We start from the raw sequence: 17,019 nt of genomic DNA, 5'->3' as shown, positions 1-17,019 counted from the left end.
GGAAGGGAGACAAGCAAAAGAAAGGAAATTATAGGCCAGTTAATCTGACCTCAGTGGTTGGGAAGATGTTGGAATTGGTTATTAAAGATGAGGTCTGAAGGTACTTGGAGGCATTTGACAGAATAGGCAGTAGTCAGCATGGTTTCCTTAAGGGAAAATCTTCCCTGACAAATCTCGGATTTCTTTCGAGGAACAAGCAGAATAGACAAAGGAGAATTGGTTGATGTTGTGTATCTGGATTTTCAGAAGGCCTTTGACAAGCTGCTTAATAAGTGAAGAGTCCATGGCACTACAGGAAAGATCCAAACATGGATAGAACATTGGCTAATTAGCAGGAGTCAAAGTGTGGGAACAAAGGGAACTTTTTCTGGTTGGCTGCCAGTGACTAGTAGTGTTCCACAGGGGTCTGTTGGGCGGCTGCTTTTCATGCTATACTTCAATGATTTGGATGACAGAAGTGATGGCTTTGTGGCCAAGTTTGCAGCTGACACAAAGATGGGTAGGTAGTTTTGAGGAGCCAAAGAGAATACAGAAGAGTTTAGATTAGAAGTGGCAGATGGCATACAGTGTCTGGAAGTGTACGGTAATGCAGTTTGGTAGAAGAAATAGAAGTATAGACTATTTTCTAACTGGAGAGAAAGTTAGAAAAAAAAATCTGAAGTCCTAACGGAATCTCGTGCAGGATTCCCAAAAAGTTAATTTGCAGGTTGAGTTGGTGGTGAGGAAGGCAAATGGGATGTTAGCATTCATTTTGTGAGGACTAGAAAAGGCTTTATGAGGCACTTGAAGTATTGAGAGTAACTCTGGACCCCTTATCTAAGAAAGGATGCACTGACATTGGGGAAGGATCAAATGAGGTTCACAAAAATGAGTCCAAATTGAAAGGCTTATATATGAGGGCATTTGATGGTTCTGGGCCTGTACTCACTGGAATTCTGAAGAATGGAGGGAGTGGTGAGATCTCTGAAACCTTTTATCAAATATTGAAAGGCCTTGATAGAGTGGATGTGGAGAGGATGTTTCCTATGGTTGGGGGGTGGTGGGGGGGCGGGGGGAGAAAGAGTCTAAGGCCTGAGGACACAGCCTCAAAATAGAGGGATGCCCATTTAGAACTTAGATGGAGGAATTTCTTTAGCCTGAGAGTGGTGAATCTGTGGAATTCATTGCCGCGGGTGGCTGTGGAAGTCAGGTCATTAAGCACATTGAAGGCAGAGATTGATATTCTTGATAGTCAGGGCATGAAGGGATATGAGGAGAAAGCAGGAGATTGCAGCTGAGAGGGAAATGGATCAGCCATGATGAAATGGCAGAGCAAACTCAATGGGCTAAATGGCCCAATTCTACTCCTTTATCTTATAGCCTTATAAGACTTATTAAAAGCAATTGCATTGGTAATCTGGAATCACCATAATAAATGTTATTACTGTTTCTAGTAATAAGATCAAAAAGAGAACTAGAGAAATTTGAAAGGAAATCAGAAGGCTCAGGTGAAAATGCAGAAGATTGGGACAAATTTGTTTAGCTCTACCAGAAAATACACACTGGTCTTCTGTGTCAAGTCATTCTTTCAGGATATTTACTTCTCAATGATAACAAAATGTTTCACACCATTGGACCATCAAACATCAGCACAACCACACATTTCTCAATTTGTTTTAATGCTTGGTACCATTAGCCTTGAGAACTAATTCCTTGGTCAGGGAGAGTGAGGAGTTGATCAAGAGGAGTTACAGGCAGGTGGTCACACCAGGGCCACAGGAGGCAGACAGGTGGGTCACAGTTAGGAGGGGGAAGGGGAAGAGTCAGGTACTAGAGAGTACCCTTGGCTGTACCCCTTGACAATAAGAACTCCTGTTTGAGTACTGTTCGGAAGTTTTTAAAAGCTTACAAAAGGAAACTAAGAAGTTCATTAAGATGGAAAAGATGAAAGGAAGCTAGCAAATAATATCAAAGAGGATACTAAAAGCTTTTTCAAGTATATAAAGAGTAAAAGACAGGTGACAGTAGATATAGGACCGGTAGAAAATGATACTGGAGAAATTGTAATAGGAAATAAGGAGATGGCGGAGGAACTGAACGAGTATTTTGCATCAGTCTTCACTGAGGAAGACATCAGCAATATACCAGACATTCAAAGGTGTCAGGGAAGAGAAATATGTGCAGACGCAATTACGACAGAGAAAGTACTCAGGAAGCTGAATAGTCTAAGGGTAGATAAATCTCCTGTACCATGGAATGCACCCTCGTATTCTGAAGGAAGTAGCAGTGGAGATTGCAGAGGCATTAGCAAATCTTTCAAAAGTCGATAGATTTTGGCCTGGTTCCAGAGGACTGGAAGACTGCAAATGTCACTCTTCTATTTAAGAAGGGGGCAAGGAAGAAAAAAGGAAATTATAGACCTGTTAGCTTGACATCGGTGGTTGGGAAGTTGTTGGAGTTGATTGTCAAGGATGAGGTTACCTGGAGGCATATGACAAGATAGGCAGAACTCAGCATGGTTTCCTTAAAGGAAAATCCTGCCTGACAAACCTAGTGCAATTTTTTGAGGAAATTACAAGTAGGCTAGACAATGTAGATGCAGTGGATGTTATGTATTTGGATTTTCAGAAGGCCTTTGACAAGGTGCCGCACATGAGGCTGCTAAACAAGATAAGAGCCCATGGAATTACGGGAAAGTTACATATGTGGGTAGAGCGTTGGTTGATTGGCAGGAAACAGAGTGGGAATAAAGGGATCCCATTCTGGTTGGCTGCCAGTTACCAGTACACCTTGGAGTTTAGAAGAATGAGGGAGGACCTCATAGAAACATTTTGAATGTTGAAAGGCATGGACAGAGTGGATGTAGCAAAGTTGTTTCCCATGGTGGGGGAGTCTAGTACGAGAGGGCATGGTTTAAGGATTGAAGGGCACCCATTCAGAACAGAGATGCAAAGAAATTTTTTTAGCCAGAGGGTGGTGAATCTGTGGAATTTGTTGCCATGGGCGGCAGTGGAGGCCAAGTCATTGGGCGTATTTAAGGCAGAGACTGATAGGTGTCTGAGTAGTCAGGGCATCAAAGGTTATGGCACGAAGGCGGGGGAATGGGACTAAAGGGGAGATTGGATCAGCTCAGGATGAAATGCGGAACAGACTCGATGGGCCAAATGGCCAACTTCTGTTCCTTTGTCTTATGGTCTAATCTTCAGACAAGTTGAAGGCTCTTGCTCAGAGTTTACATTTTCAACATAATTTTCATTCTGGCTCTATGGCGAGACCTATAGTAACTTGCATTTAGTTAATAGCCAATTTATTTCCAGACACATCAAAACAGTGTAGTATTGGTCGCTTTTGTTGCTGCTATGTAGGAAAGACAGCCAATTTACACAAGGACAGTCATAGGACATCAGAAATGATAAATGAGAAAGTTCGAGCCTACATTCATTTATATTTAGAAGATTAAGGCACACCAGATTCTGAGGGAGCATAACAAGTCGATACTAACAAGATGCTTCATCTCGAGGGATTATATATCTGGGATGGGAGGAATTATTTCAGAATAGGGGGTCCCTTTTAAGATGGAAGTGGATGAAGTTTTTCCTCTGAGGGTCATGAACTTTCTACTCCAAGGCTTATGGACAGCAATTTATATTCAAGGCCCAAAGGTACTTTTTTTTTTAATTTCTAGGGAAGCTATGGGTTACTGAGAGCAGCAAGGACAAAATCTTCAACACTACAATCTCCAGAGTGGGACAAACCCAGAACTATCACATGGGCAATATTTTATCAATTGAGCCATAAATAACAATATAAGAAACTTGCTTGCAATGGGCAGCATATTCTAGAATCAATTGCTTAATTGCCAGGAGTTTAAAGCCATCCCCAAACTTGCTGAATAACCTCAGCACAATGGGTTTGCAAGTGGAGCCTTAGAATAAGCAATAATATTGAGGCACCAATTTAAGCAATTTATGTGGGACTCCTGGGAGGAGAAACAAAACAGGAGGTGCTGCTCTTTAGTTGCTGTTCATGGTGGTCTTATGGATGAAAGTGCCTAATAATGCAATAGTCAGTCCTACAGCACAGAAACAGTCCCTTTGGCCCATCACATCCATACCATCCTTTCTGCCCATCTATTCTAATCCCATGTGCAGTTTTGCTGGGTCTGTATCCTTTTATGTCCTACCTATTTAAGTGCATGTCTAAATGTATCTTAAAATACACTAATAGTAAAATAAAGCAGAGTGGTGAAACTGTTCAAAAATGTTAATAACCCAAATGAGCAAACTGAACATGGAAGCTTTGTGACTGGTTATCAAATCTATCCATACTATCCTTTGCCCATAAAGTCACATATTTAAAGATACTGACTGAGTGTTTCAACGGTAAACCCAACTGTCTTCCTCAGGCACAAGTTAGTCAAATGACAAGTCCCCCTAGAGAACACCACCTTATATCTTTGAGTGAACAGGACACAGATGGGGCTTAATGCTCAATCTGAACTGCGTATTCCTAATTGGTTCATTTGAATTGACATTGTCCTGATTGGTTGATTTTTAGGGGGACATCAGTCAACTAGCTTGTGCCTGAGGAAGTCAGTTATGTTAACTGTTGAAACACTGCAATCAGTATCTGTAAGTATGTAACTGTTAAGGCCAAAGGATAATATGGATTGAACCAAATGAGCAAAAACAAACAGCGCACTGAAAAACAGTAGGGATATCACACTCAGAATGGAAAGACACTGTTTAAGAGATGTGTATTTTGCCATGGAAAACTCATGGGGTGGAAGGAAGAAATAGATTTCAGTTTCAGGTTATAAACAACCGGCAACCTACAGATACACAGAGAAGCGTTGGAGGAGACTAACATCAAAGTGGGATTAATTCAATTAAACCAGTAGCGTGTGCCATTAATAATTTACAATCAAGTGGAAGGTAAAAAAATTGTCTGAAGATCTCTCAACATGACATTAGAAAAGTGGTTCTAGTACTTCTGCTTAGTTTAAGCTGCTCATTTACTCTCATTTGGCACTGGGTGGAAGTGAACATCATGGTAACCAGAGGAATGAGTTAAATGCACAAGGCGTGGGAGCTATCTGATAAAGGATTAAGTTTTGTATTAATTTAAAAAACAACAAATTTCTGAAGGGGCTTAGCAGGTTGGCAGCATCTGTGGAGACAAAGGGCTGGTGGGCATTTGAGATCATGACTATCCCCCCGCCTCCTCAAATGTGGCTGATTCCCTGCAGTGTTTTTTCTCCAGATCCCAGCATAAACCATCTGCAGCTTACTACCACATTAACTGAATTTGTGGGCCTTACCTTGTACAGTGAGAACTATGTCCATCCCCCTCCTACTAAACACTAGCAGTGAACAATTGCTTTATTCACAGGGATCCAAAGCCAAAACAATGGGTACTTAAACTGTTTTAACTCCATTAGGGAGAAAGTCCTCGAACCTACTTCCAAAACATCTAATAAAGCCTCATTGCCCAGAATAACAACTCAACACAAAGGCCATGCATTCCCTACTAGTCATGCCCCAACTTGTCTGCATATAGATTTTATCATTTCCATAGCATGCAATATTAATTTTTTTCTCAACCTATTGTTCACTAGATAATAGAAACATAAATAAGTACACTTACTACATGGATATAATGGCATTGCAAAAAGAAAGGAAATCAAAGCAGCTTGCTCCGGTCTACACACTTCACCTTGTTTCGGAGAAAGATGGGTTATGCAGAATCACTTCCACCTTGGCACCTGCTTTTCTTGATCTGTCAAAGGCACGTAGATCACTCCCATCAGAGGCTTCTTACTGATGCTGCCATTTTCTAGCTTATCGTACTGCTCCAACATCTGGTTTCCGCCTGGAGGGCCGACTGGTAAAATCATCCTCCCACCTGGCTTTAACTGGTCAAGTAGCTGGATCAAGGGAGGAGCAGGAAAGCATGATTGGGGTCAGGTGAAAGAATGAGAGAGATTGAAATTGAAGGAAAAAGGAGAGAAAATATATGAAATAATTTAATATCACAAAAGCACCTTGTCTCGACAGATTAAAAACAGACATTCAAGAGAACAATGAATCTACAAAAGATCAACCCACAAAGCTGAATGCCAGCTATTAGTTTAATACAGTAAGTACATTTAATATGTGCATATGACAAACTACAAGTGCTGGTTGGGTTACATACATTTCACCAAGTTTGCTGCATCCACATCATCCAGCAAAACGGAGTAAAAAATTAAGGTCAAATTTAAAGCAATGTCTATTAAAGATATTTTCACCTCAAAGAAAACCTGGCTGCAGCAAGTCAGTCACACACCTTACATAGAATTTATTCTGATAGAGCAAAGATTTCATGTTACACACACACAGAATGCTGGAACTAAACAGGCCAGATAGCATCTGTGGAAAAGAGTACAAGACTGATGAAGGGTCTCAGCCTGAAATGTCAACTGTACTCTTTTACATAGATACTTCCTGGCCTGCTGAGTTCCTCTAGCATTTTGTGTGTGTTTCTTGGATTTCCAGCACCTGCAGATTTTCTCTTGATTTGAAGATTTCATGTTGAACACTAAGTGCAAGATCAGATTCATTTTTGTGAAAAGATACAACAAAATCTGCATAACTCTTTGCTTTAAAGATCCACAGTATTGAACAATTAATGAAATAATTTACTCTGCACCATGTGAGGAAATCTAAAGTTTAAAAACACAACATTGATTCTCACAAAGAGTTCCCTCATATATCTGAATGAGGAAAAATTTGGACACTGAAGTTTGCTGCAGTTACTCTGGTCTACTGGCAACCACATTAACAGTTCTGTCCAGCCTTTGGCTATGAAGATGAACAAGATCCCATGATCAATCAAAAATTAGAAAAGCATCTTGGGAATTCATGGGTCAACTAAGCAGTTCTTGTCAAAACAGAAGACAAGTGTTGCATAATTGTAAGGCCCCAAGGATTCAAATCCAAAAATTCTCTCTCACCTTCAATGGTTTGGTGAGATTATGCTCTTGCAGATTTCTGAAACTGATGTCGCTGTACTCACTGCATTTTACGGGCATAACTCTAAGGACTTGACTGAAGCCGAGTGCAGGACAAACGTATGTGTTCCAGCTCTAATGGAATGGTTTGTAAAGTACTTACTGCCTGTGGTACTGTACTTGCAGCAGCTCCCACGTGAATGGCATCATATGGAGCTTCCTCTGGGTACCCTTGTCTTCCATCACCCACTGTGGGAGGGGGATTAAAAAGTCCATTTAAGAATAAAGATGGCATTTTTGTTTGTATTTTTATACAAGGTGATGCTTAAGTAATTTGTGTTATTTTAAGACTTTAAGCATAAGAATTAAAGTAAGCCACTCAGTCCCTTAAAACTAACTTACAGTTAATACAAGGGCTAATGTAATTTTAATCTCAACTCCACTTTCCACACATCTTCCCTATAATCTTTCACTTTGCTTGTCAATAACCAATCTCTGCCTTAAACAAATTTCAGGAGTTCCAGACTCATGACCCTCTGAAAGTAAGTCTCATCTCTTATGAAGCAACCCCTGGTTCTAGGTACCCCGAGAAACATCCTCTCTATATCTATCCTGTCAAGATCTCTCTGTAGGATCTCATATTTCAATGAAGTTACTTCTCTAATTTCCAGGAGATATACTTAGCCTATCCAGGTATCAATCTTGTAAACCTCAAATGTTTCCAATATATTTTAAAAATAAGACTACACACAACTTGAGACACATAGGCCTCCAACAAATGCACACTTCCTACTTTTGTATTCAATTCCTCTCAAAATAACATTGTTAGTCTTCCTTACTGCAGACTGTCTTTTGAAAATCATGCACAAGGGCATAACCATTCCTCTCCCACTATTTGGAGTACAGTCGGCCCTCCTTATCCGCGGGGGATTGGTTCCGGGACCCCTCGCGGATACCAAAATTTGCAAATGCTCAAGTCCCTTATTCAACCTGTCTCGAAGCTGTGGATCTTAGGACCCAATGGAACCCCAGACCTTATTTAACCAGTCTCAGTGCAGTGGACATTAGGACCCAGCGGCAGAGATCTGAATCCGCAGTGTTTCTGTTCACAAAAATAATCACGAACACGATTGGAAATAAAGTGGAATTAATAAAGTAATCGGAAAGAGGTGAAACGCCATCAGTCATTGGAAAAGCGTTAGGCTACGTCGATCAACGATCGGAACAATTTTAAAGGATAAAATGAGAAAGGCTCTGCCCTGATGAAAGCTACAATTATTACTAAACAACGCAGTGGTTTAATTTTTAAGTTTTTGATCCTCCACATCAACCCGGCACGGTGGAGAGCACACTCGGGAACGATCTGTCCCAAGTCCTGAGAACTTCCGTTCCTGAGCCCGGTGCTGAAACATACATTCTTAAGTGTTTTATATGCATAGAAAGGTAAAATATATACTATATACTAAGACAAACGTTTGACTAACTGACACTAAATAATACCGGATGTACCTGTTCCGACTTACTTAGCAAGAGAACTTCCAATTTTTTTATTTTTTTTTTCGTCCCAATCCACGATAACCCACGCACATACTCCAGTATACTTTAAATCATCTCTAGATTACTTATTATACCTAATACAATGTAAATGCTATGTTAAGTGGTTGTTATACTGCATTGTTAAGGGATTAGTAACAAGAAAAAAAAAGTCTGTACATGCTTGAACAAGTGCTGGAAGAGCACTTCCGGGTTTTTGCGATTCGCGGTTGGTTGAATTCATGCAAGTGGAATTTGCGGATACGGAGGGCCAACTGTATACACTAATTTCCCATCAAAATGGGCAATTTTATATTTCCCTTTCCAACACACCATTGCCCACTCAAGTTACCCATCTATACTCTTTCATAGCCTCCTTAACATGCCTTCCTGTCCATTTGTGTTAAACTTAGCACCTATGCCTAGCATCTGAATTACTTAAATTGTACAAAGTTTAACAACAGCTCCAACCCCCATGCCAACAATACTAGTTGCATTTTTCCTTGTTCAACCAGCCAATCTTCTAACTATGCCAGAATGTTGAAATATTTCTAAAATAACTTCTGACACCACAAAAGCTTTCTGGAATTAAGTACACTCCACAAACTGGCTTCCCATTATCCAGAACATGCTACTTCTTTTAAACAATTAGTTAAACATTTCTCATTAACCTTGAAGGGTTTGCTGAATTTTTAAGGGCTGTAATATTTCCCCCATAATGGATGTTAACTAACCTGTGGTTTCTTCCTTTCTACATATTTTGAATAAAGGAGTTTCCATTTATTATTTTCTGATTTAATGGAAACTTCCCCAAAAGCATCAAATTATTGAAAATTATTTGTTATCTTGCTACCCTCTTCTTATCAAGGCCCTACACTTCTTTCAAGGATGCTGTCCAATCCTGGGTACTGTCAGCCTGCAGCTGCAAACCATTTGCTCAGTAGCACTGCCCTATTCACTAATTTTCCTAAATTCTACCTTTTGTTCCAATTTAAAACTAATTTGGGAATTTGACTCATACCCAATAGAGTGAAGACCAATACAAAGTACCTGTATAATTCTTCTGCCATTTCTTTGGTTTCCACTATTTTCTTGAGTCGGTCTCTCCCAGACCAACAGTCGTGATTCTTCTTCAAATATTTAAAAGGCTGATTTGCATACCTGGCTATTTGTTTCAGATAATAATAATTTTACCAATAATCTTTTATTTATTCTTTGCCTTTTTTAATATTCTATCCAATCTTCAGACCTAACACCCATCTTTGTGCAAATACACTCAGTGGCCACTTTATTAGGTACAGAAGGTACCTAATAAACTGGCTACTGAGTACATTCATAGTCTTCTGCTGTAGCCCATCCACATCAAGATTCAACATGTTGTGTATTCAGAGATACTCTTCTGCATACCACTGTTGTAATGCATGTTTATCTGAGTTACCACAGACTTCCCGTCAGCTTGAACCAGTCTGGCCATTCTCCTCTGGCCTCTCTCATTAACAAGGCTTTTTGACCCACAGAACTGCTGCTCACTGGATGTTATAGGTTTTTCATAACATTTTCTGTTAAATCCAGAGACAGCTGTATACGTGGAAAAAAAAATCACAGAAGATCAGCAGTTTGAGATACTCAAACCACCCCATCTGCCACCAACAGTCAATCCACAGACAAAGTTACTTAGATCACATTTCTTCCCTATTCTGATGTTTGGCCTGAACAACAAATGAATGTCTTGACCATGTCTGCAAGATTCTATGCATGAAGTTTCTGCCACATGATTGGCTAATTAAATATTTGCATTAATGAGCACGTCTACAGGTATACCTAATCAAGTGGCTACTGAGTGGATGTGCTTTTATTTAAGTTTGATATTTTCACTATTTTAAGTTCATCTCTGATTGTTAGTCCTCCCTTGCAAGTTTCTCTCACTGGAATGTATCTGTTTGATCAAGAAATCTTTCAACCACTGCAATTCTAATGCTGACCACTTAATTTGCTAGTGCACTGTAAATAGCTCTGGTTCCATGTCCTCATAACCACCCTCAAGTTTAAAATAGTCACCTGAACCCATTCCGCTCTCCCTCACACATGCAAAATTCATTATTAAGATCACTGCTATTGAGCAGCATCTTTATCGTGAGGTCAAGAATTCTATCATTGCACAATTCGAGTTCTAATATTGTCTGCTTTCCAGATCTGCTTTGCTAAGTACCCTGAAAGCACAAGTAACTCATCTCAAGTACCTTTGCCCATATAACTTTACTACCCTACATTGAAATACCCTGTAATTAACACCATGCCTTTCTTACATGTTTACTCTTAGGGTTCCAAACACCATTACCAGAAATAAATTACTGCATTTTGTTTCGTCACCAAACTGCTTCCACATCCTGGTTTTCTAGATTCCTCCCCCATAGCACTGATCATCTTAATTAACAAAGTCACAATTTTCTGTCCATCTAAGTAGCATGATTCCCCTTCAACAATTCAGGTCCCAATCTGTTACGTAGGAAGCTCTTTGTAATGGTTATTAAGCTCATTTTTATTTGTATTGCATAGTCATCTATTTCATTTCAAACTATTCTCTGTATTCAGATAATCAATTATTATTACTAAAATGCCACCTTTTATAGGATAACTTTTTCATAATTTAGGATTAGACAGAAATCATAAAATGCATGTAGGTGCAGATCACCTGAAACAAATGCAAAGAATGCATTCATCGATAGATGTCTTGATTGACACAAAACTCACTCACCTACAAATTTTACTCTTCCTGAGGAAAGCAAAGATGCATCATCTTTCTTTACATTAGTCGTGGCGTCGTTTACCAGTTCTCTGATATGTTCAATCCCTACCACTCTTCCACTTGGACCAACCTGGATAAAAGATGATTTTGCATAATTGCAGGACACTTTCCCATGCTTAGTGTTAAAACAATTGTAAGAAATATGAAAGCTATTTATGGAAAAATTATTGAGATCTATCTTATCAACCAGTTCACACCTTCTGGCCAAACACTCTACTAAAATGGGGAAAGACCCAGTAGAAGGATGTTGCTTACCCAGCCCTCATTCCCACAACAGAAACAAACCTCTTCACTCTAGCAAAGATAATAAAGAGTGCATACACACTTGAAAGGCTTCCACTTAATCCAGGTGAAGGGTTTCAGCACGAAACATCAACTATCCATTTCTCTCTGTAGATGCTACCTGATTTGCTGAGTTGTTCCTGTGATCTGTGTTCCTCTGCTTAAACAGGACCATGACCAACCGTACCTCAGGGAATTACAACATCCACCAGTGTAGAGTCATGTGAATATCAGCCGCTTATGGCATGTCTTAGACTGCAGGAGTACATGAGGAATGCAATGAAGCTTGATGCAGCCAATGCAAAGGTTCTTTGATGAAGAACCACAGTCTTAGAAGCCTTCTGCTATAGAAGGCTGAAAGGCTAAGTCCAATGGGGAAATGTCTTAAAAAGAATTGCAATGAGTTGTAATGGTGCAATGTACAAGATTAAAGATGTGCTAACAATCCTCTGTATAGAGAACCAGCAACAATGAACTAAGAATGTTAAGAGATTTACACTGTGTTCTTTTGTATACATCTTTTTATGAATAAAATACTATTCAACAAAGTTGAATTTATGAGAGAGATACTGGGCAGAGAGGAGGCAATAACTTACCAATAAGGCAGAAGGTGAAGGCAGTTAGGTTCTTTATCCAGAGGTGATATTCAGGGCCTTGCCTTACCACCTTCCCTGCTATCATTGATTCCACAAACTGAACAGCACTCAGGAATTCTGCAAGAGCACTGCATACAGTCCCCACGCACTGAACTACTTACCATCCGTGCAAAACAAGATGTGAGGATTCCACTGCCAGAACCTACATCAAGTGCTTTAGCTCCTTCAGACAATTGATCATGCAGCAGTTCCAGGGCATATGCATGCTGGAGGAGACAACAAATGAGATTGTATACATTAAGGTCAAGCATAAATAACTAATGAACTGGAAAATAAAAGTGATGGCTTAAATCAAAACAAGTTAAGCTATTCCCTTCCACAAAATGATTTGGTGAGGGTGGTGGTAAAGGAGTCATCTTTTCAGAAGGCGTCAGTTTCATTTTGCATAGAATTTAATCCAACTCCAGCAAATAATGCATCATGTTAACTGCCCGTGTACACACACCCATCCCTCTCTGGATGGAATCTTCTGAATAATTTGTGCTAATAATGACATTTAGTCCAACCATGTTTTTAAACTCATTGATTCAAGTCCAAAATTCAGCTGACAGAAATTGTGGTCTAACAATGAGGTCAGCAGATTGAAGGAATATTTATTAAGTTCCAAGAGTCAGCTGCATCCATCTCATCTTACTGGAAGACAGGCACCAGTGAACCCACCAGCACATCTGCAAAGGACATATACAAAAGAATATCCTGCAACAAAGATGAGATCTAGAGAATAAAAGCACTATATATACACACAATCATTAGTTCTTATAGTAAGTTATACTCTACGCACTATTTAATAATTTTAGAGCAAAAACAAATAAGTATTTACATCCACTCCAAACTTCCCAATATAATCAGTTTTCTTCCTCGTTTATTTTCCCAGAAATTATTATTCACTTTAAGTTCTCACCATAAAGTTAAAAAAATTTCCCATCAGACTTAGTGGCTACATTTATTGTTCCCAGTTCTTGATGGTTAGCCACCATAGTAGCCAATCCTGGCACTGGAGGCCATACTGCTCAGGTAAACACTATTAATGAAACTTTGCAACAGTGTTTGGTAACACTGCCAGAAAGTATTAATGATTATTGTTCTAATGAGCACAATATATACCCTCGTTACCTTTGATGAGCGTGATATCAGAATCAGGTTTATTAAAACTGATGCATGTCATGAAATTTCTTGTTTTGCAGCAGTAGTGCAAGGCAAAAAAAACTAAGTTACAAAATAAATAGTGCAAAAGGCAAACAAGATATTGTTCATGGGTTATGGAGCTGGCAATTATAACTCATGGTTCTGAAGTTGGCAGAGAAAATAGTTTCTATTTATTCCATCTACATTTTAAATACCTTAATCTACAAACCCCATTTCCAGAAAAGTTGGGATATTCTCCAAAATGCAATAAAAACAAAAATCTGTAATATGTTAATTCGTGTGAACCTTTATTTAACTGACAAAAGTACAAAGAAAAGATTTTCAATAGTTTTACTGACCAACTTAATTGTATTTTGTAAATATACACATATTTAGAATTTGATGGCTGCAACACACTCAACAAAAGTTGGGACAGAGTTAAAATAAGATTGAAAAGTGCACAGAATATTCAAGTAACACCAGTTTAGAAGACTCCACATTAATCAGGCTAATTGGTAGCAGGTGAGGTATCATGACTGGGTATAAAAGTAGCGTCCATCAAAGGCTCTGTCTTTGCAAGCAAGGATGGGTCGTGGCTCACCCCTTTGTGCCAAAATTCGTGAGAGAATTGTTAGTCAGTTCAAAAGGAACATTTCCCAACGCAAGATTGCAGAGAATTTAGGTCTTTCAACATCTACAGTACATAATATTGTGAAAAGATTCAGAGAATTCAGAGACATCTCAGTGCGTAAAGGGCAAGGTCGGAAACCACTGTTGAATGCGCATGATCTTCGAGCCCTCAGGCGGCACTGCCTAAGAAACCGTCATGCTACTGTGACAATTATAGCCACCTGGGCTCAGGAGTACTTCGGAAAACCATTGTCACTTAACACAGTCCGTCGATGCATCCAGAAATGCAACTTGAGACTGTTTTACGCAAGGAGGAAGCCATACATCAACTCTATGCAGAAATGCCGGCGAGTACTCTGGGCCCGAGCTCATCTCAGATGGACCGAAAGACTGTGGAACCGTGTGCTGTGGTCAGACGAGTCCACATTTCAGCTAGTTTTTGGAAAAAACGGGCATCGAGTTCTCCGTGCCAAAGATGAAAATGACCATCCTGATTGTTATCAGCGAAAGGTGCAAAAGCCAGCATCTATGATGGTATGGGGGTGCATCAGTGCCCACGGCATGGGTGAGTTGCATGTATGTGAAGGTACCATTGACTCTGAGGCATATATTAGGATTTTAGAGAGACATATGTTGCCATCAAAGCGACGTCTCTTCCCGGGACGTCCATGCTTATTTCAGCAGGACAATGCCAGACCACGTTCTGCACGGGCTACAACAGCGTGGCTTTGTAGACACAGAGTGCGTGTGCTTGACTGGCCTGCTGCCAGTCCAGATCTATCCTATTGAAAATGTATGGCGCATCATGAAGAGGAGAATCAGACAACAGAGACCACGGACTGTTGAGCAGCTGAAGTCTTATATCAAGCAAGAATGGACAAAATTTCCAATTGCAAATCTACTACAATTAGTATCCTGAGTTCCAAAACAATTAAAAAGTGTTATTAAAAAGAAAGGTGATGTAACACAATGGTAAACATGCCTCTGTCCCAACTTTTATTGAGTGTGTTGCAGCCATCAAATTCTAAATTTGTTCATATTTACAAAATACAATTAAGTTGGTCAGTAAAACTATTTGAAAATCTTTTTGGAAAGATATCCCAATTTTTCTGGAAATGGGGTTTTGTAAATAAGCCTTCACCTGGAGGTTGTCAATGGATAATACAACAGAGCTAATTCTAGCTTGAGAAGACTAACATCACACCTTCCCAGTGTTACAGATGAGCTCTAACCACTGTATACCTGCAACACAACTGAGTCATTCACCGGCTCACTGCAAGTGCTCAAACTGAACAAAAAAATGTGGATCCAAGCAAAATATCAAAAACTTGCAGAGTAACAAAGTTGGCATTTTTTTGCTCTGCAAATAAGCCACTTTTGCCACTCTCAAATATGCCACTATCCCACTTTTTTTTTTACTGCTTTTTTATAAATTCAATCAACACTGCACCAGAAACTGCTGATCAGCAGATCAAGCGATGTTTGTGGAACGTTTTGAGTATTTCCAGATTTTCCATCTTTTTTAAATTTATCACTACACGTCTAGACCAAGGAAATTAATCAATAAAGTTGCATACTGGATCTCCAGTAGGGTATCTGCTGCAGGGTAAACTATTAAAAATGGAAAGACCAAGAAATATTTCTCCATCTTACACACCGTAATATTAATTTACAATAGGCACTTCTAACTCCTAAAGGTCACTCTTGACAAACATGCACACAAATGTTTTTTTGAGTAATTGATTTCCATGCTGTACTCCTCATGGCAAGTCCAAGATGACTGGACAAAAGCAGATAGGAATCAGTGACCATTTAACTTCTTCCCTGCATTATAGTGACCCCTGTCCGTACAAACAGGTCACACTCCTGCAATTGTGGTACACAGCACCTCCATTGGTACAAAGATACAAATACAAAATTGGCACATACATAAAAAAGTCGATTTCAATAAATTTAACCATAAAGCTAGTGAACTGTCATTAAAACTGCACAGTTTACTCTGAACCCAAATCTTGCAACAACAAAGGCACTCATATCAAATAAGAATCACCACCAAATGATGCTGGAAATAGTCAGGGAACATCTGCAGAGAGATAAACAGAGTTAATGCTTTAGGGCAATGAATGCCAAGTCCAATGGACAACCATTAACCAAAAGCACTAGCTGCTTTTCAAGTCACCAATGCTGCCTATCATGAGAATTGCTAGGATTGTGTGCTGTTATTTTCTATTTCTAGCATCTTCCATTCTTTCCAGTTTCTGTCAGATCCTAGGAAATGAGGCACAAGACTGCAGATACTAGAATCTGGAGCACAACTGCTGGAAGAACTCAATGTGTCAGGCAGCATCAGTAGATGCAAAGTCTACTTGAAATAGCAACTCTCCCTCTGGCTCCAGAGCAGCTGCCTGGCCCGCTGAGTTCCTCCAGCAGCTCCCTTTGCTCCTAGGAACTTAAATAATACCCTTACATGTAATGCATAGCTGAAAGGATGAGATAAATTATATATATTTGGTTTTAATCAAATGGTTTGTATGCAAATTTTCTATCCTCAGCATCTCCCCCCCCCCAATCTACTCTTATACACACCCCAGCACAATCACTGTTTCTTTCCACTCCTTCACCCAATCCATTTGCCCATCACCATCACACCTCCCACTGGGGACCCCTTCCATACTGTTACCATCTGCCTTCCCCATTTCCACCTTCCCTTCCTATCTGACTCCCTCAAATGCCACCTTTATCCCTCCACCTATCACGTCCCAGCTTTCTCTCTGCCTATTGCTCCTCTGCAGCAGGATCCATTCACCTTCTTACCCCACTCCTTCTGCTCACCTCTTATATTGGCCATGACCCCTCAATCTTTCAGTCCAGATGAGGGCCACAACCCAAAATTTCCACTGCCCATTCTCCTCCAGACCCACTGATTGTATCGCCAGCATTCTGTTTTCAACAGATTCTGCAGTCTCTTGTGTCTATGTCTACAAATCATTGTAATTTTAGAAGTTTGATAAGATCCA

General features: G+C 39.8%; 2 protein-coding genes across 6 annotated transcripts in view; one reads left to right on the top strand and one right to left on the bottom strand.

The window, feature by feature from the left end:
- lrp11 (low density lipoprotein receptor-related protein 11) overlaps positions 1-12,139 on the top strand; it is a 50,274-nt gene extending 38,135 nt beyond the window's left edge. The window contains exons 8-10 of one of the 4 annotated variants that reach the window (XR_012099655.1): positions 4,537-4,610; positions 6,036-6,117; positions 11,761-12,139. The gene's annotated coding sequence lies outside the window, so the exon portion shown is untranslated. Of the gene's footprint in view, positions 1-4,536; positions 4,611-6,035; positions 6,118-10,075 lie in introns of all 4 variants that reach the window. The other 3 variants (XR_012099654.1, XR_012099657.1, XR_012099656.1) reach the window with 3 other exon arrangements.
- pcmt (protein-L-isoaspartate (D-aspartate) O-methyltransferase) overlaps positions 1-17,019 on the bottom strand; it is a 41,761-nt gene that overhangs the window by 2,392 nt on the left and 22,350 nt on the right. For both annotated transcript variants that reach the window (XM_073051475.1, XM_073051476.1), the window contains exons 4-7: positions 12,349-12,453; positions 11,259-11,379; positions 7,134-7,219; positions 5,695-5,905 (exon numbers count right to left, since the gene is read on the bottom strand). In XM_073051475.1, the coding sequence (XP_072907576.1) occupies positions 5,726-5,905; positions 7,134-7,219; positions 11,259-11,379; positions 12,349-12,453 (492 nt within the window). In that variant the 3' untranslated portion in view covers positions 5,695-5,725. The remainder of the gene's footprint in view (positions 1-5,694; positions 5,906-7,133; positions 7,220-11,258; positions 11,380-12,348; positions 12,454-17,019) is intronic.

This window comes from Hemitrygon akajei, chromosome 7, assembly GCF_048418815.1.
Source record: "Hemitrygon akajei chromosome 7, sHemAka1.3, whole genome shotgun sequence".
In the NCBI taxonomy this organism is placed as follows: domain Eukaryota; kingdom Metazoa; phylum Chordata; class Chondrichthyes; order Myliobatiformes; family Dasyatidae; genus Hemitrygon; species Hemitrygon akajei.
This window is presented reverse-complemented; position numbering and strand designations above follow the sequence as displayed.